At 39.8% G+C, this 19,966-nt stretch overlaps 1 protein-coding gene across 4 annotated transcripts; it reads left to right on the top strand.

The window, feature by feature from the left end:
- The first annotated feature begins 228 nt into the window (after window positions 1-228).
- SPIN3 (spindlin family member 3) lies at window positions 229-15,905 on the top strand. Of its 4 annotated transcripts, XR_011385393.1 has the most exons (5): window positions 229-666; window positions 984-1,226; window positions 11,804-12,015; window positions 12,883-12,993; window positions 15,803-15,905. XR_011385393.1 is itself a non-coding variant. In XM_008272686.4 (2 exons), exon 2 carries the CDS (start codon window positions 1,002-1,004, stop codon window positions 1,776-1,778), a length of 777 nt encoding a protein of 258 aa, XP_008270908.1. In that variant the 5' UTR covers window positions 407-688; window positions 984-1,001; the 3' UTR covers window positions 1,779-4,400. The 4 variants fall into 4 exon arrangements, 2 of the variants coding, with proteins under 2 accessions (XP_008270908.1, XP_051683689.1); XR_011385392.1 differs by lacking the exon at window positions 15,803-15,905 and having other exon boundaries at window positions 12,883-13,011; XM_008272686.4 differs by lacking the exons at window positions 11,804-12,015; window positions 12,883-12,993; window positions 15,803-15,905 and having other exon boundaries at window positions 407-688; window positions 984-4,400.
- The last annotated feature ends 4,061 nt before the right edge of the window (window positions 15,906-19,966 follow it).

The following is a 19,966-nucleotide window of genomic DNA, read 5'->3' as shown; positions in this document are numbered from 1 at the left end:
AAAAGAAGTAAAGTCTGGGCATGACAAAAAAAAATTGAGTAGATTGGATCAGGATGGCAGTCTGAGCACTAAACAGCAGCATATTTCATTCATCCCTCCAAATTCCCTTAAAATCTCAGGAAAGGCAGGTTTTTGCATAGAAAGAATAACTCCATAAGGGCACGCTGAAACGAAAGGGTGAATTCCTGGAAAATGGAAAGCAAAGGAGGCAGAGACACTAAATGCATGGAGCTTCTCCTCAGGGGTTAGGCGGTGCAGGATCCTGCTCCTCAAGACCAGTGGCACTGGGAGGGGCCCAGGAGCACATCCCGGGCCCGGAGGTGTGGTGTGGCTTGATGGGGGCGGGGGTGCCGCTCAGTGTTTGGCAGGAAGTAGAGGCCTCTCTTTTGGCAGGAAGCTGCGCTACGGAGAAGAGGGAGGAGACTGCTGCAGTAACTGCGTCTGGTGGAACCCCGATGTGGCAAGAGGGGCCGCCGCCGCCGCTGATCGGGAGGCGAGCGCTGGGGACGCTACCGCTCTCCTCTTCGCTAAGCCCCGCCGCCCTCCTAAACTCATTCCTTGCGTCGTCGCCTCACAGCTTTTGCAAGCATCCAACTGGTCGCCTGCTGATCCTCCTTCACCACAGGCTCACAGCTGAGGCAGCGGCGAGGTGTCCGATTTGGGCACGTGAGCCTCTCAATCCGGGACGGTGGGCAATCCGCACCCCCAGGCCAGAGTAGTGTTGGACACAAGGCGGGGGGAATGGTCGGATGCCCATTTCTTCCTTTCTAAGTCACAGCTCCCTTGCACTAGCTCAGCGGGAAGGAGCTGGGGAGGAAGGGTACTCCAGGCACACAGCCAGCGTCCTTGGTTTTCAGCTTTGCCATATAGCTTTTGGGAAAAATAAGTGTGGGTGTACAGGGTACTCTGAATAAGACTAAAAGCTCACTGTGTTATGCATTGAATTTATTTATTGTTTTTAATTTCCTTTTCGGTCTGCCTAGTGACTCCTGCTTGCAGGCATGAAGACCCCATTTGGAAAGGCAACTGCAGGGCAGAGATCCAGGACAGGCGCAGAACATGCCAGTGTATCTGTTACCGTGATGAAGAAGAAGGTTGCACAAAAGAAGCAAAGGAGCAGACTCACCTCCCAGCCTCGAAGGAATATCGTGGGTTGCAGAATTCAGCATGGATGGAAAGATGGAGATGAACCCTTAACACAGTGGAAGGGAACCGTTCTGGATCAGGTACCTGTAAATCCCTCTCTGTATCTTATCAAATATGATGGATTTGACTGTGTTTATGGATTGGAACTTCACAGAGATGAAAGAGTGTCATCACTTGAAGTCCTTCCCAATAGAGTTGCATCATCTAGAATCAGTGACACACACTTAGCAGAAATCATGATTGGCAAAGCAGTGGAACATATTTTTGAGACAGAGGAAGGTTCCAGAAATGAATGGAGGGGGATGGTCTTAGCTCAGGCACCTGTAATGAGCTCATGGTTTTACATTACTTATGAAAAAGACCCTGTATTATATATGTACCAGCTCTTAGATGATTATAAAGATGGTGACCTCCGCGTTCTTCAAGATTCCAGTGATTCTCCTCCAGCAGAGAGGGAGCCAGGAGAAGTTGTAGACAGCCTAGTAGGCAAACAGGTGGAATATGCCAAAGAGGATGGTTCCAAGAGAACGGGCATGGTCATTCATCAAGTGGAAGCAAAACCCTCTGTGTACTTCATCAAATTTGATGATGATTTCCATATCTATGTCTACGATTTGGTAAAAACATCTTAAAGATCATCTTGAAATTTGCTAAGTATGTGAAACTGTAAAATCTGTAGACACAAAATGTTTTCATTGCTTTCCAGTTTGTAAAAACCAATTCCCTTTTTGCACGTTTTTGCTCAGTAAGTTTTGGAAGAAACTTTTTTGCCCTTCTTTCCAGCCTTTTCATTGGTTCCTCTCCACAGGAAAATGATTTCACTAAGGGTGAGGTCTAACATCCATTGACCCATACTTTTATCTTGGGTGATGTTAATAGATTAAAGGTAACCTAAACACCTCTCACCTCACTCTTTTTGATACTTGGACCTTCTGCATTCATTGGATTGTGAAGCTTCCTGAGATATCCTATGTGACTGGCTGGGTAGAGTATTTGCAATCTGAAATCTCCCCATAGATGGCTTCAAAAGTCTTAACTTGGAAAGGAGTGGGAAGCCCAATTTGGTCACCTGCCCAAGTTGCATTTTTAATTCTAACTTACTAAAAACTATGGCTAGAATTTTGCTCCCTTTCTGCTACTTACACCTATTATTACTCAACTGCTTCTGAATCAGAGTAATCACTTTGCATTTTAATATATAAACCTAGGCTGAGTAACCTTACACAATTGATGAAGGCAAGCACTTGAGGACTAAATTCCAAGTGGAGAGATCAAGATTTCTGGTGGAGATGAATTTTGGTGCTCAGAGGCATTAAGAGCTCTCTTTTCTGTAATAGTTCTAGAGATATCTACAGACATAGAGTGGATTTTAACAGATGCAAGCTGCATAGGCAGACTTCAGCACAAGTGGGGTTTGCTAGCCCCATGGAGCATTAAACTTGGCCCCAGATAGAGTCCTCAGTCATTGGGGCAAAGGCTGGTTTTAACCAGGGGTGACAGGCATGTCCAGATCCTCAAATTGAAAAAGCAAAAATCTGGAATCCGACTGATACAGATTTCTATCTTGGTCCAAGAGAGACTCTTCAAAAATTTTAATTAGGTTTTAGTTTTGATTCTTAGCAAACTTCAGAGTTACAACATAGGAGGTGAACAGGTTATTTACAAGAAGCAGGAAAGATTGAAAACAGGATTTGCTTATTTGCATAGATGGGAAGACTCATCTATCCTAGTGTCCCAATGGGACTATGAAACATACTCAGTGTTAGATAATCTGTAGGCCTAATGATGTTTTAAGTGCTGGCATTGGTAGATAAAAATCTAACAGGTTTTTTTTAAGTGTTCTGTTTTTCAACTCTATTCTGTTTCTTGGTTGGCCCTAAGAAACTCATATGCAGATAAGACTGAACACTATGGCAACAGAAAATTAAGCAAAGGAAGGGATTTTGTATTTTCCATTCTTGATGGCATTAAGTGAAATTTAACAAAAACCTAGAAAAAAAAGCTTGAAAAATTAGTAAGGTTTTGAAGAAGAGTACCGGGCCAAAGCCAGTGCTTTCTCATTGGGGTTCTGACATAAACTCTGTTAACAGTAGAAAGTTAATAAGACCTTGAACGTATGCATATTTGGGGCTGGTACTTATGACAGTACAATCAATCACTTGGGAGATATCTTCCAAATTAGTTTAAGTTCACAGGTCATGGAGTCCAGACTACTGGCACAGAGAGCCTGGCATCATGCTGAGGATGAAACCAAGAAGATATTCTTTTTCCCACATGTTTTTCTGTCTACTTTCCTTCTTTCTGGTGGCACTAAGTCTCATCTATGACATTTGACTGACAATAGCAATATGGGTCTGTATTGCCCTAATTCCTGGAACATAAATTTGCTTGGGGTACCAGTTCTAGTGGCTGGGAATTAGTGTGCTTTCTCATTTTTTTTTTTTTGGATGGGAGGTTGATACCTTAATAATCTATTGTCCTATTGACTCTTTGGACTCTGAAAATGTGTGACATGCAATTGTGGGGTTAGAGTAATTCAGCTCCTGAGGTCCTGAAGGAACTACACCCAATCAAGAGGAAGACAGCCCAGGCTGCAGCTGCTGAAGGATTCCCACTCATATTTATCCAGACATCTTTGTGAGATCTATATGGCTGAAATGAGAAAAACAAGACATTAAGAAAGGCAAAAATTTGGACACTAATTCCTTTGGACTTTAATAGAAATTTAATTTGGAGCATTTATTTAATGGTTGGGGAGGGTATTGTAGAGTTCAAATTAAGGCATTTTCATTACGTTGTTGACATTGTATTATCTGCACTATTTAATGATGTTTTCAGAGGTCGTTTTATAATTTTCGTAAGTTATGTCAGGTAGTATGGCTAGACATAATTGTAAATTTTAGAGATAAAGTAGTGGATTTTTAGATGGGGGTGTAATGTAACCTTGGAGTTAATTTAATTCCTGCCCTATGATGACCCATTTCAGAGGCTCTGAAGGACTTAACTAGACTTGCTCACCAATTTTACACAGATGGTAACAGAACTTTCCTAAGAAAGGTGTTTCTGGTCTCTCCCTAGAAGGGGACAGCCAAGCCACATGCCTGTTTGTTGACCAGAGCCTGAAGTGTTAACTACTGTGGCTTAAAAGGACAAAAATGTCTAAAAGTGTGATGAAGTCTATCCTCTGCCTCTCTCCATGTTCCTGACTCAAGAAAATAAAAGAATTTTACCTCTCAAAAATATTTGGAAGAAAATTTCTGCCCATAACCTCTTAATATTTATTTTGGTATGGGGGGAGGAGTAAATCTAATGAAACTGAGTAAAGGGTTATAAAGGATAGGGAGCTTAGGCTCTTCTTGGCTCATCAACTCATTCCTCACAGCAAAGTATGGGAAAAACTTCAGTCTTTCAGTACATGGCTGGGCAAACGTTTGCTCAGTAGACCTAACTTTCTGCTTGAGGAAGGGAATCCCTAAGTCTTTAGATTTGGGGTAGAAGTTCGCTTTAGCCTCAGGTCCAAGCTGTGTTCTCCAATCTAGCTCTATCAACAATGAAGCTAGTATCTATTTTTATTATTTTTAATATATAAATTGGTTTTTAAAAACAAATAGTGTAGGTTTGTGGTAAAAGTCAAACAATACAAAAGGATATACAGTAAAGAATAAGTCTCTTTTCCTAATTCCCACCCTGGCCTCAGTCTTCTAGTCCTAATTTCCAAAGGTAACCACTGTTACCAGTTACTTTTGTATCCTTCCAAAGATATTCCATGTATTTACAAGCGTATTGTGTGTGAGTATGTGTGTGTATCAGTTTAAAAAAAAACACAAATGGTGGCATAGTATACATGCCGTTCTGATATTTGCTTTTTTTCACTAAATAACATATTAAAGCTGATATTTTAATCCCTATTTGATTCCTGTGTATATTTTTTAGTTGGTTCAGAATCTGGAAGGGAAGGAGGTGTGACTAATTCAAACCTTCAAGCCCTAACCCAGATTATTGCAAATTTATATGACCCTACGAACCCACAATTTTGGCCAGCCAAATTTTTTTGAATAGTAGAATATGAGATATATGTTAACATGATATATTTTGTGGGAGTAACTCCTTTAAAGAGGCCAGTATATTTTTATTGAGGGAAGTTAAAGGAATAATCAACTTTACATTGAAACTGTGGGAAAAGTTAAGATGATATAAACAGTAATCTAAAAATTAAATGAACAATTTTTTTTCTATTTAACCTTGAATTCACATCTGTTTTGTGCAAATTTATGCCAATAGCTTTGAGTTGCTGTTTCTGTGAAAACTTTCCTCAATGTAACAGGAACCCAAACATGTTTAAACAGTTACCAAAATTAATTGATTCATATAACTGAAAAAAGGAAAAGAAAAATCTGGAAGTCAGATGGATGGGTTTCAGGCATAGGGCCTGTGACTCTTTAGGTTGCTTCCTCTGTGTGTCAGTTTCATTCTCAGCCTGCCTTTCCTTATGGTACTAAACTATACCAGTAGTTCTAAGCTGCAACAATTCCAGCCCGGAAAAAGATAGATAATCTCTGTCCAGTGATGTATTCTGAGCTGGCTAAGGTCACATACCTGGACCTCTGCAGTTTCATGGATGAAATACACTGATTATTCAAGTCATTGTTCCATTTGTGGACCCTGGGGTGTATCTCCCTAGTACCAAACGTATTTTAGATAAAACCAAGGGCTTTTGGGAAGCAGTCCCAAATGTCTATTATTCCTTCTTTCTTTGAGTACCTACGATCCATGGACCTTTTCTTGCCACATATCCAATTTTTAAAATATCTACACATATATGTGTTGAGTTTATATTCCCAAAAAAGAAAAAACCTAAAGTATCCAGTTACTGAACTTAGCATTAAGTTCAGGACCTCTAGTTGATATGTGTCCATCTTTGAATCCATTTTCTGGCCTGTCTTTCTTAAATTATAAACTGTTCTTCACCTCAACATACCAAATCTGAACTAGTGTTGAGATAAACAGAAATCTGATAAAAACTATTTGTAAAGTGGAGGAAATAGGAACCCATACACAGAAGTTTCTGGTCCAAAGCAAATATCATGCCCTGTTACACAAAGACTCCATATCCTGGAAGTTGATTGAATCATCTAGTCAGAGCCTTGTTGTTTTCTGGGAAGGTCACTCTTGGAGGCATATCTTGACCAATAACAGTATTTTACTGTTGTTGTCCATGACTAGAGTTTATTCAGTACAGTAGGCCTCAAACTTTAGCACATACTATAATCACCTGGAGAATTTGTTAAAATAAAGATTTCGAGGGCACACCAATACAGATTCTCATTTAATAGGTCTAAAGTAGGGTCCAAGAATTTATAAAACTTATCATATTTATAATAATTTCTCATCTGAGATTGCTGTTGGTCCAGGAACCGCACATTGAAAATCATTGACTTGTAGGTGGTAATTGAGTAAAGCCAAAGTCATTGTTTCCTAAATTTACCTGAAGCAAGGATTCACCTGTAGTGCTTCTTTAAAACAAATTTCTGAGCCCCATCTTCAAATTGTCTGAAGAGGCACCTGGGAAAGCTATACCAGACAGTCTAGGTGATTCTTACCATCACTAATGATTAGGAAACGGTGAATGGTAAGAGAAATCAGGCTTGCCCCCTATCTTAACTCCTTACAAGTCTTTTGTCCTTGTTCTCACTAGTCTTAGTTTGGGGTGAAGAACTTGGCTTTTCTAATCTTGTAAAGTTCCAAAATATCCACATGTCTTTCAACTAGAATTTTAGGAAACCAGTGAAAGTTAAAATTATATTTTCTTCCCTCAGTGTTTTAGGAAATGCCTGTTTCCATGAAGGAATATCATATCATTTAACTTGACCTAGGAAATGCAGATCTGAGGACCACATTATCTCTAGACAACATGAAATAGGAGAAAGAAATGATGATGTCAACTGACTGAACATTAATTCTAGGTTCCATATTGGGCTAGTCACTTAAATCTTTCTAAGCCTATTTCTTCATTATGATAGTGGGAATAGAAAACCTAAATAGACCAATAACCAAGATGAAGATTGAATCAGTAATAAGGACCTCCCAACAAAAGTCCAACAAAGAACTAAATGAGAAACTATATCCTTAGCACATAGCATTATGCTGCACAGGTACTTAACAAAGATTAATTCCCAAGAGGGCAGAGCCCATGTCATTTTGGTTAAACCACATGTTTAGTAATGACATTTAACTACTGAATATAGTTCCAGAAATTCTGTTTTTAAAATGTGAAAAGAATTATTTAAATAATTCTTCGGGTCTACATGGCTCTTTCCTTTCCTGTTAAAAGAGATTGCAGGCCGGCTCCGTGGCTCACTTGGTTAATCCTCCGCCTGCGGTGCCGGCATCCCATATGGGCGCCAGGTTCCAGTCCCGGGTGCTCCTCTTCAGTCCAGCTTTCTCTTGTGGCCAGGGAAGGCAGTAGAGGATTGCCCAAGTGCTTGGGCCCCTGCACCTGCATGGGGAGACCAGAAAGAAGCACCTGACTCCTGGCTTCAGATCAGCGCAGCGCTGTCCGTAGCACCCATTTGGGGAGTGAACCAACGGAAGGAAGACCTTTCTCTCTGTCTCTCTCTCTCTCTCTCTCTCTCTCACTGTCTATAACGCTACCTGTCAAATAAATAAATAAAAAAAAGATATTGCTTTCCCAGAGAACTCATTAATTTTCATAGTATTCCTGGGTGGTTAGAAGATCAGAGTATTATTCTGTTTTGGAAATTCAATCATCTGTTTATTCCAACTACTTTTTTATGGATTTTGCAAGTACTGATGAAGGAGACAGATACTGTTCATACTCTCAAGAAGCTAAGATTCTTATGGGGAAGAGAGACAAAGGCCACAAAGATGTACACAGATAACCTACATAATTTCGAAGGATGGCAAATTGTATGAAGTAAACAAATCAGAGCAATGAAACAGAGATTGATTGAAATAAGGGAGATACTTTAGCTAGGGGTTGTCTGGGAAAGGACTGAGTGCATATTTGAGCAAATAACTGAGTGAAAGTAAGACAGTCCTTTGAAAGTCAGAGGTAGAGAAAGAGAGAGAGGGTGAGCAAGTGCCGCCATCTGCCGGCTCACTCTCCAAATAGCAACAATGACCATGGCTGAACTAGGAGCTAGCAGCTCCATCCAGGTCTCCCACGTGGGGGGCAGGGGCCCAAAGACTTGGGCCATTTTCTGCTGCTCTTCTCAGACCATTAATAGGGAGCTATATAGGAGCCAGGACTCAAGCTGGTGCCCATCTGGGATGCCGGTATCACAGTGACAGCTTTACACAGTATGCCAGTCCTGGGCTAAAGATTCTTATAATTGTGGCTGAAAAAAGGTGCATGTTTAGTTTGTTTCCAAGTTCCTGGTTGATCAACGTTACTTGTACCCTTCCTTTGGTTGGTTGATGATGTCATATTCATTAAGGAATTTATGATGACCAGGTGAACTTCAATTCATCTTGGGGAGGAGGTGTGTATTACGTGTAGGTTGTAGTTATATTCAGATCTGGAAGTTCCCTTCCAGGACCTGGAATTTCCCTAAACAAACCCCTCCGGACAAGCTGTTTAGTAATGTATTTACACTGAGACCTATACCCCATGATTCTTTTCTGCTGTTCGGTACAGCTAACATCATCTCTCTGTTGTTTTTCTAGTATTTTTAGAGGTCAAAGAATATTACAGAGCATAAGATAGTGTTTTTAATCATTATCTTGAATCTTGACAATAAATGAAAGGTCTAGGAGCTCACTAATTAAATGGAAATGGGTCAAATTTCCTTCCTTACCCTAAATTCACGAAGTAGATACATAGCATAGAGTTAAAATTTAAGCCTATATATAATGCAATCAATGTGTGTACCTATTTTTCTGGTTATATTGTCAAGCATACACATTTGCTCCATTTTGTTTATATCACTTGTTGCTTAAAGGTGTTGGCATAGCAATAGCATTTGTTGAACACCTATTATGCACCAATCACATCTTAATCTTCATAAGACACTGGAAACTAAGTGTTACTAGTTCCATTTTACAAATGAGGAAATCAAGCTTAAATAAATAAAAGAAACCAGAGTCACAGAGTCAGTAAGATTGCTGGACATGAACCTAGGTCTCTTGATTCCAAGTAATCCTCTCATCATTATTTTCTAGCAATATTTTCATGATGAAATGGGAAAGAAGCGGGAGCACTAAGGGACAAGTCAAAGTAAATCATAGCTGACATCTTCTACACAACTTGTTCATATTCTCCCTTCCTCATCACCCTCCCTCAACATGCACTTTGTTTCTACTGTTAAATCCACTTATTTATTCATTTGTTCAACAAATTTATTTAACCCCTGCTTTGTTCCAGACACTGTACCTAGGCACTTGGGATTCATGTTAACAAAACAGTCCATGATGCCTGCCTCATGTAACTTACATTCAAGCAAAGGGAGGTTATAGTAAATAATAACTATAATAAATAAGTATATTATTTGGGATGTCAAAAACATGATAACTGTATGCATAAAAGGAAAATTAGAGCACAGCAAGAAGGAAGAAGTGTACAATATTCAACAGGAAGATTAAAGAGGATTTTATGGAAATAATAACAATTGAGTAAATAAATGAATGAAAAGATTTAGCCAATCATATATCTAGAAGAACTACTCAAGAACATGTCCTTAGGTAGCCATGTTCATAGACCAGTAAGGAGGCTGGTTTGGCTGGTGCCATATGGGTGAGGGAAACATAGTAGAAGTCATAGAAGAAATAAAAGGCCAAATTACGTAAGGCCATGTAAAGCATTGTGGGGATTTTGGCATTTACTCAGTATGAAATGGGGAGCCTTTCACAGATTGAGTTCTCCTGGAAACAAACCCTGAAACAAAATTAATCCTGCATAAATTGTATTAGGCAGTCACTTTGGGGTCAGTACTTGTGGAAGAAATGGGGGAAAAAAGCAGAAGCATCTAGGGAGAAATCAAGTTCTCAAAAAGATTCAATGATAGTATCAGCCATGAACACAGAAAGCTCTGGAGCTAGAATGGCACTTAAGGATTGGAACAAGATCGACAAGCCTGTAAATCCCTAGAATGATGAATTGCTGGAGGTGAGATGTCCCAGGAAGGAAGGTGACAAAGCAACTAAAGCAATTCCTAGTGTGTATGACAGCTGAAGCAGGGTAATGAGTCTGTCATTTAAGGAGAACTTGGGTGTTGCCTCTCCATGTTCACAAAACCATTGCATATTTTGAACAGAGAACTGAGCTAACTTAATTTTTAAAGGAACTCTGCTCTTCAGAACATAGGCCATAGTGGGAAAAGTGTGGAAGCCAAGGGACTAGTTGAGATATTGTATCCAGTGTGCGAGATGATATCTGAGTGGTAACAATGGAGGTGGTGAGAGTTATTTGGATTTGGGATATATTTTCAAGGAATAGCTAACAGGATTTTCTCACAGAAATGGAATATAAGAGAAATACAAAAGTCATATATGGCTCCAAGATTTTTGTATTAAACAACTGGAAAGATGGAGTGGCTTTTGACAAAGATGTGGAAGTCTGGGTGTAGAGAGGAAATCAGGATTTCATTTTCAGACAAATTAAGTGTAAAGGTATTTTTAGGATACAAGTGGAGTTGTTGAGCAATTATTGGATAGATGAGTTATACTTAAGTGAAGAAGTCTGACTGAGCTAGATACATACATTTTGGGATTTCTTTATGTAAATAACATTTTGGAACTCTATGAGATCACCTTCAGGAGTGGGTGCACATATAGAAGAGCAGATGACCGTGGATAGAGACATAGTGAAAGAGATCAGAGGTGGGCATTTGACACAGTGATTAAGACACCACTTGTAGGAGGGCATCGTGGTACAGCAGGTTAAGCTGACACTTATAATGTCCCACAACTCATGTTGGAGTGTTGATTAAAGTCTTGGCCACTGTGCTTCTGATTCAGTTTTCTGCAGCTTGGGACCCTGCCACCACTTGAGAGACCTAGCTCAAGTTCCAGAATCCTGGCTTCTGCCTGGCCCGGTCCCAGCTATTGCAGGCATTTGAGGACTGAACCAGCAGATGGAAGATCTCTTTCTCTATCTCTCTCTGAAATGAAAATAAACAAACATTATTTTTAAAATACACCACTTGGTACACCCATATCCCACATCTCACACCAGAGTGCCTGGGTTCGAGTTCCAGCTCCACTCCCGATTCCAGCTTCCTGCTAATGCACATCCTGGAAAACAGCAGTGATTACTGAAGGAGATGAGTTCCTGTCATCCATGTAGAATGCAAGGACTGGGGTTTTGGCTCCTGACTTCAACCTTGCCTGGCCCTGTTACAGACATTTGAGAAATTAACTAGCAGATGGAAAATTTCTTTTTCTTTCTCTCTCTTTTTCCTTCCCTCGCTCCAATAAATATAATAAACAAATAATTTTTTAAAAAGATATCAGGAAGAAGAGGAGACAGAAATAACGAGACTACGAAATCATCCCCAGTGGGGTAAGAGGTGAACAAAGAGTGGTATCCTAGAAATCCTTCCTTCTTAGCCACACTTTTCCCCCTAAATCTCTTTCTGACATAGTCTTAACATTCAATCTCAAATATTATCTCCTCCAAGATGCTTTTTTTGCTTTTCAGCTCCTTTGAATAAACTGCCCGCCACCAAGAACCCATGCATGACATTCTTTTCATTATATCAAAAATAATGTGTCCACCGGTCTGAGCACCCTCAAGTCAATCCTTCCTCAGACACTTCTAATTCTGGAAAGATTTGAGGGATAATGTGGTTTCCCTCAACTCACCCCAATGTTATGAATGAGAGCATCAGACTAACATCAAACACCTAGAAGGTAAGAGGTTTATTTTTTATGTTCTGTCCCCACCCCATAGCAGCAGAAAGCAAATGAGGTGGATGGAACATCACAGAAGAATACCTTAGTCTGGCAGGGGTGGGTGGGGAGATGGGAAGTGGACTGCCAAAAGCCTAGCTCAAAACTTATCTAACTAAACACAAAGAAAGAAGTCAGAGCCAGTGAAAGGCGAGCCCTTAATTCACCTAGGGCCCTATTATATCTGTCTTTTATATTACATTTGCACAGCCAAGCACTACTTAGACATTATCATTCAGTGATATGGCTTTTCATAGTAGTATTTAGTTATGGAACACAGAATATTTCTGGTGCACATGGCCTCAGCAGAGTCAGTAGTTATTTAATCTTCCCCATGCCCATCAGGCATAGTACTTGATCTTGCAGTCTTTGTCCACCCCACCCACCCAGATCTACTGAACACATCAATTCCCATGAATATTTGATTCATTCCGTGGATATGTGTTGATTTGCTATTTGCTGCAGAGCTGGACCCATCTGAAGCCAGGAACCAGGAGCTTCTTCTAGGTCTCCCAAGAGAGTGCAGGGACACAAGCACTTGAGCCATGTTCCTCTGTTTTCCCAGGCTATTAGCAGAAAACAAAATCAGAAGTGGAGCAGCTGGGACTTTGAACCAGCACCCATATGGAATGCTGGCACCCCGGGTGGAAACTTTATCTTCTACAGCACAGCATTGGCCTCTATTTGCTGTTTTTGATTCCCATGGAAATATTCCTTGACTATGGGATCTCCCATCCATGAACACTAGTAGATAAATCATTGTACACACAATGTCAGATTCAGTCACTCACACAATAATTCAAATGGCTCATGGTCACTCTTTTCCAGAACCACTCAAGACAAGATTCTTGTGATGCTTTTGATTCCTCTGTGTGCGACTGTGACTGTTTCTTATGAGAGTCCATTCTGTATGTAAGAGAAAATTGAGGAACAGTAAAGGTAAAAAGCCCCATAGTTTTCTAATCCTAACCTTCTTTTTTTAAAAAAAAGTATTTTATTTATTTGAAAGGCAGCATTAACAGAGAGAGAAGGGAGAGACAGATAGATATTCTATCTGCTAGTTCACTCCTTAAATAAGGCACAACAACTGGGCCTGAGCCATGATAAAACTAGGATTCTGGAACTCCATTCAAGTCTCCCACATAGCTGCTAGGGGCTCAAGCATTTGGGTCATCCTCCGCTGCCTTCTAAAGCACATTAGCAGTAAGCTAGATCAGAAGTGTAGCAATGGGACTCGAACCGGCACCTACATGGGATTCCAGCATCACAGGCAATGGCTTAACTTGATGTGGCACAACACCAGCCTCTAATCCTATTCTCTTGTCCCATCTTTCCATCTTCCTTCTGCTTAACTTACTAACTCACTAAAATGTAAATAACCTGTACATAAGAGAACCACCAGCTAAAGGGCATGAAAAGAACAAATATTCCAAGGTTGATTATGTTGAAAGTATTACCCTGGACAAGGAAAGATGGACATTGGAATGAATTTTAACATGTTCAGTATTCCACTGAAATTGATTATTCCTCTTAAAGTGCATGGTGTCATAGAATGGAAAAAAATGTAACTTGTAATTTTGCATGAAGAATTGGGCTATAATACATACTTTGCCTGGAAAGAAAACCATCCCTTCTGTCTGTCATTCAAGGCTTGTTATGACCTGGATCCTTCCTCCTTTTTCAGTTTTACTAGTTACTGATCCTTAATTATATATTTCTAGTTGCTGCTACTTACATTCCAGACCACTTACCTCAATGGTCCAAGTTGTTTCAAGTCTCTTGGCTTTTGCACTTGTTTCTCCTGTCTGGAATGCATCTCCTCCCACTACATGTCCTAGGTGAAAACATGCTCAATTTTTCAGGACTCATTTAAAAATTTCATCACTGAAGTTTTTCCTTAATACCCTCGCTTCACCAATTGCCCCTTCCTTTGTACTGACATAGCTTCCATCCCTCTGTTATAATAGTTACTGCTTCTTCCTCACTTCCTCCCCCAAATGACATCTCTTCAGATGCAATGGCTGTGTGGTCTGATTCCCTCTCTATATCTTAGACATTGTTGAGCACATGATAGACATTAAGAAGTGTTTTTTGACAAATTGGCTAGCTGAGAGAGGTGAATCAGACCCTGGGTCATTTCCTCCTAAAACAAGAAGAAAGTGATTTGCCTTATCAGTCCACAGAAGAACAGAAGAGGAAAAAAGTTGAGGTGACATTAAAAATCTTAATGGTCATTCTCTCAGACAATACCACCATTGCAGGCCAGAAGCTTGCCTCTCTTTTCACTCAAGAAGAAATGGAGAAGTAATATATCTCTCAGGCAGCCAATCAGCAATGGGCTGAAACTCCAGTCTTGGACTCCTGATATCAGACCTTAAATGTTGTGCATCACCCTCCATGAATATGAGCAGGAATTGTAGTTCAAGTCTGACCTGGATGCACTCCAGGTAAAAGATTTTCACCATATGTTACTTGTAGCCCTAAGGATGCTCAGCTATGCTCATGGGTGATCTATGGGCAAGCTCATTTAAGCTAAGAAAATGTCACAAATAGAACAAGGTTCCTCTTGATGCCAAGCATCTATCCCTGGCCAGCCTTGAGATGACAGTTTTCCTCATCTGTCACTGAGTTGAACAAACCAAGGGGAGAGCAACAGATGGTGGGGAGCCTTCTTGCTCCACTTTTACAAGTTATTGCCTGGAAGACATTAAAGAAATCAGTCAGTTTCTCTTCTCCTTGAACATATCAATTCTTGAAACAAAATTAAAGGCATAAGGAAGTAATGGTGAGAAGCGGCAGCCATGTGCCATGCACCTCATTGGTTTTTATGCTATTCTAATTGCATCATGAGGAAATAAATACTTGTGAGGTGAATTGGATGTGTAAGTATGGAAAAAGCTATTAAAGAGGCAGATATTTGGCCTAGCAGTTAAAATGCCACTTGAGATGCCTGCATACCATGTCAGAGTGTCAATTCCTGGCTCCACTCCCAATTCCAGCTTCATGCTAATGCACACTGTGGGAGGCAGTAGATTATGGCTGAAGTGCTTGGGTTCCTGTTTTCCATGTGGGGGATCCAGATGGAGTTGCAGGCTCCTGGCTTTAGCATGGCCCACACAAACTATTGTAGGCATTTAGGGAGTGAACTAATAAATGGGAGATCTCTGTTTCTCTGTTTGTTCTCTTTCATTCTCTTTGTCTTTCTACCTTTAAAATAGATAAAGTAATTTTTTTAATTTGATGGTATAAATCAGAGAATGAATGTTACTATTGTAAATAAAATTCAGATGAGAAATAAGTGTAAAAGCCAGAAACCAGTTGAATATCTGCAGTTATTATAGCTATAAAACATGCTTTTCTGTGCCACTGTAAGAATTATAAGAGACTTTAGAACCGTAATTTGAGGAATTGATGTTCAGGAACTTTATTCCTATTGGTAGTTAAAGTTCACATTAACAGCAGCTTAAACTTGGACCTGTAACCGGACACCTTTGAGAGTGTATGGAGAAGGTATGAATGAAAAGGAAGGCACTACCATAGAAAACCAAATCACAAACAAGAAAGAAAACTTTCCTCCTGATTGTTCCGTTTGAATCTGTGAATTTAAAGGTGCTTTAGGCCATTTCTCCCCTTTTTTCTTAGTATTGTTAGCCAATATGTTGTTTTAATTTTCTGTCACAAACAAAAAGCTTTTGACTAATATGTTACCTTTTTGTTTTCTCTCTTTCCCTGTCACATTCTGTACCAGTAGGGGAAATGCCAACTAACTGATTAGATATATAGATGTTTGTTAACAGGGTACATGGAAATGAGGGCTGTACACATAGGCAAACAAGGAACCCTGGTGAGTACAGAACAATAAAAGATCAGAGCTTTGTGAATCTTGGAGATTATCTTCTACACTTTCTCCTTTGTTAGAGTATGAAATAGGTCACGAGAGGGGAAAAGATTTAAAGCAATTTAAAGATCCTAAAGAAGCAAAACCTCAAACCAGTACTTCCTGATTGTTGGTGTTTTCTCAATTTTTTCACAGAAGATAAAATGTTAAAGATAGATTTGTAGACCTTATTTTTATCCCTACCCATTTTTTCTTTGTTCTTAACTACAGTTGATTCTTCCTGCTGTATTTTTTATTTCATAAGTATCATATATGTGTGTGTAGTTTTTTAAATATCTTTGAATTTTTTACCCATATGATGTGCATGTCGATCATTTTATATCCTGTTTTTTACTTATTATTTTTGCAACATTTCTATGTGGTTAACATTCCATTATGTGGCTATACAACAACATATTTATATATTACCAAAAGATAGTTTTTTTATATAATTGTCAGTTTGGGGATTTTTTTAGTTTTTGTTATACAATATTCTTACACATGTCTCCTAAATTTCTCTAATGCAAATGTGTAAAATTGCTAGGTCATACGGTAGGCACAGCTTCACTTTTACTATACTAGCAAGCATCTCTTTAAGAGAGTTACATAGGTGTGTCAAGTGGAACCAGTGTCTGCTCTGAGTATTTCACAAGATATGATGAGGATCCAAGCAGAACAAGTGTGGAAACACTTGTGAAAGTGTTCAGTAGTCCTGTGCCATGAATCATCAGGGGGAAAATTTCAGTCAGTGTGCAAGCATCTGTGCCCCTAACAATTATCATAGGTAAACATAGGATAAATGTCAACCATTCCTATGAATGAGTTTCTAATAGTCTCTTCCAAGAGAATCAGCAAAAACAATTACATTAAACTATTTCAAATTATTGTGAGGACTTTAAATATGATACAAATATAAGGGGAAAAATTCCTATTTAATATAGTTGGAAGAGAAATATTAACATCAGCTTCTGAGCAGAAAACTAGCCCTTTAAACATTCAAAAGGCTAATTACAGACTTAACAAATTGTAATATGGTTTTGAATGTTTTCACAGAACACTAACACAACTCCTTATTTCCAAGAAGAATGTAGAAAAGTCAACTACATGTTCACAATTTAATCCACATTTAGTTATATTTTTCAGCTTAAAAGGCCACTAATTGAAAAGCAGAGCCAGCTCTGCTGCTCAATAGGCTAATCCTCCTCCTGCGATGCTGGCACCCTGGGTTCTAGTCCCGGTTGTGGCGCCAGATTCTGTCCAGGTTGCTCCTCTTCCAGTCCAGCTCTCTGTTGTGGCCCGGGGGGGAGGGTGCAGTGGAGGATGGCCCAAGTGCTTGGGCCCTGCACCCACATGGGAGACCAGGAGAAGCACCTGGCTCCTGGCTTTGGATCAGCGAGGTGCGCCGGCCACAGCGCACTGGCCGCAGCGGCCATTGGAGGGTGAACCAACGGCAAAAAGGAAGACCTTTCTCTCTGTCTCTCTCTCTCTCACTGTCTACTCTGCCTGTCCAAAAAGAAAAAAAAAAAGGCAAAGCAAAGCAAAGCAGAGCAAGGGGTGCCGTGGCTCACTTGGTTAATCCTCGGGCTGCGGCGCCGGAATCCCATATGGGCGACGGGTTCTGGTTCCGGTTGCTCCTCTTCCAGTCCAGCTCTCTGCTGTGGCCTGGGAGGGCAGTGGAGGATGGCCCAAGTTCTTGGGCTCCTGCACCCATATGGGAGACCAGGAAGAAGCACGTGGGGGCCATTTGGGGAGTGAACCAACGGAAGGAAGACCTTTCTCTCTTGTCTCTCTCTCACTGTCTATAACTCTACCTGTGAAATTGAAAAAAAAAAGAAAAGAAAGAAAGAAAAGCAGAGCAAAACAAAAGAGATCTTTCCTAAATATTGGTTGTATTTTTGGTTGGTTGATTATTTTAATGCACTTTCCTTTCTCTTGGGTTTGGTTTTTGGGTTAAGATGATAGCTACTTGGTGATGTCTCATCCACTCTTATTTCCCACTTAATGATCCATGATATTCTAGGGGACATCAGTGATTATTTGCCGTACTTTGGCAGAAATTTCTACCAAATGTCATTGTGGATAGGGCTTGACTAAGAATCTCTTGTCAACCGATATATATTTAGACAAAATGACAAAAATAAGACCAACCTGGAAAAAACTAAAATTATGTTTGTAAAAGTGCAGTTAGGTTTTGTAGACTGAGTAGGACTCCCACATAGCTAGAGATAAGCACAAGACAGAGGATGATCAAGTTTCAAATCTATGATGAGTTGGTGAGTTTATTCTAACATTGTAATCTAAAAGGGGTTTTCCGAAAAGAATTAAGGAGTTTGAAATCTATTTTTCAGAAAGAAGGGAACATATTGATGATTTTTAACAGAGTGACAATAGGATCAGATGCATGTTTTCAAAGGTCCAGCAGAATTATGAAGTATAGATTAGGGCTGGAGTGGCTAGAGGCTAGGAAATAAATATATTTCAAGAGTCCACATAAAATCATATGGAACTCACAAAGCCGTTTCCTCAAAAGTAAAAGTGCTTCACATTTTACAATTTTCAGATGAGTTATCCTTAATATTATTACCACACATGCACTCATGAGCAGGTCCTCAGGTTATTCTATTCTAATCTTGACATTGTAGCATGTTTCAACTTCTGGTGATGCTGATCCTCGGATAATTATCTCTGCTTGGAGCAACTTTTATCCATGTGTGACTACTATGAAACCAAAACTATGGCTTCTTTTTTAATTAAATCCTAAGAGTGGGCACACTCTTAAATTTTATGAAATTTTACTGAAAGTTTAGGAGTATTAAAAGGAAAATGTTACACTGAATATATAATTTAAACTATTCAGGCATTGACCCATCCTATTTTTTTAAAGATTTTATTTGAGATGTAGAGTTACAAAGAGAGAGAGGGAGGGACAGAGAGAAAGGTCTTCCATCTGCTGGTTCACTCTCTAAATGGCCACAAAGGCTGGAGTTGGGCCTATCTGAAGCCAAAAGCCAGGAGCTTCTTCCAGGTCTCATACTTGGGTCTTCCAGGTCTCGCACTTCTTCTGGGGCCCAAGCACCTGGGCCATCATCTACTGTTTTTGCAGGCCATAAGCCAAGAACTAGAACAGAAGAAGGGCAGCCAGGACATGAGCTAATCCCCATATGGATGGTGGTAAGCTTAGCCTATTATGCCACAGCTCTGGCCCCAATCCTATATGCTCTTTTTAAAAAAATATTTAATATATACAAGTTTCATTATTTCATATATACAGATTTAGGAACATAGTGATACTTTGCACCCTACCCTCCCTCCCACCAACATTTCAACCCTTCTTCCTCCTCCCTCTCCCATTCTCATTCTTAATTTTTACAAAGATCTGTTTTTAATTTACTTAGTGATGGTAAAGTCAACCCTACCCTACACTAAGTAAGAGTTCAACAAATAGTATTCTTAAAGGTTTACTCTTCTGTCCTCCCTGACTCCATTTGGCTTAAGACAGCTCACCTTCCATCTACTGGAAATGTTCACAGCATCTCCATATCTCTCTACAAGGTGGAGTTCAGGACCAAATTTTCACCAATCTTGGATACTGGAAGGCATAATTTTCCTCCTCACTCCTATTCAATACATGATCTGCCTCCTAGGTCCTTATTTCCTTTATACGCAGTAAACTGGACAGTAACAACTTGTTCAGTGTGTTGGAAATACCATCTCAACTCCAGTAGTGTGGTCTATCTTTGTCACTTGAAAAAGATCACATAGTAGTTGATGCATTTCCTACATTACACATAGGCCATCAACAATCTGATCAAAGTTAGGCTATGGCAATTCCAACACAGTTTGTAAGCATCAAATTACCGTATACTTCTGATCCAGCTCTCTACTATGGCCTGGGAAAGCAGTGAAAGTCAAGACAACAAAGAGTGATGTGAACCCTGAACGCAGCTGTTGGGATTCTTCAGCATTCAATGCGAATGATTCTGTCAATCCTATGATTACAGGTAGAAAATATCACATTTGTACCAATTACTTTCT

This window comes from Oryctolagus cuniculus, chromosome X, assembly GCF_964237555.1.
Source record: "Oryctolagus cuniculus chromosome X, mOryCun1.1, whole genome shotgun sequence".
Classification (NCBI taxonomy): Eukaryota; Metazoa; Chordata; class Mammalia; order Lagomorpha; family Leporidae; genus Oryctolagus; species Oryctolagus cuniculus.
Note: the sequence above shows the minus strand (reverse complement) of the source record. Positions and strands in the feature narration are given on the sequence as shown.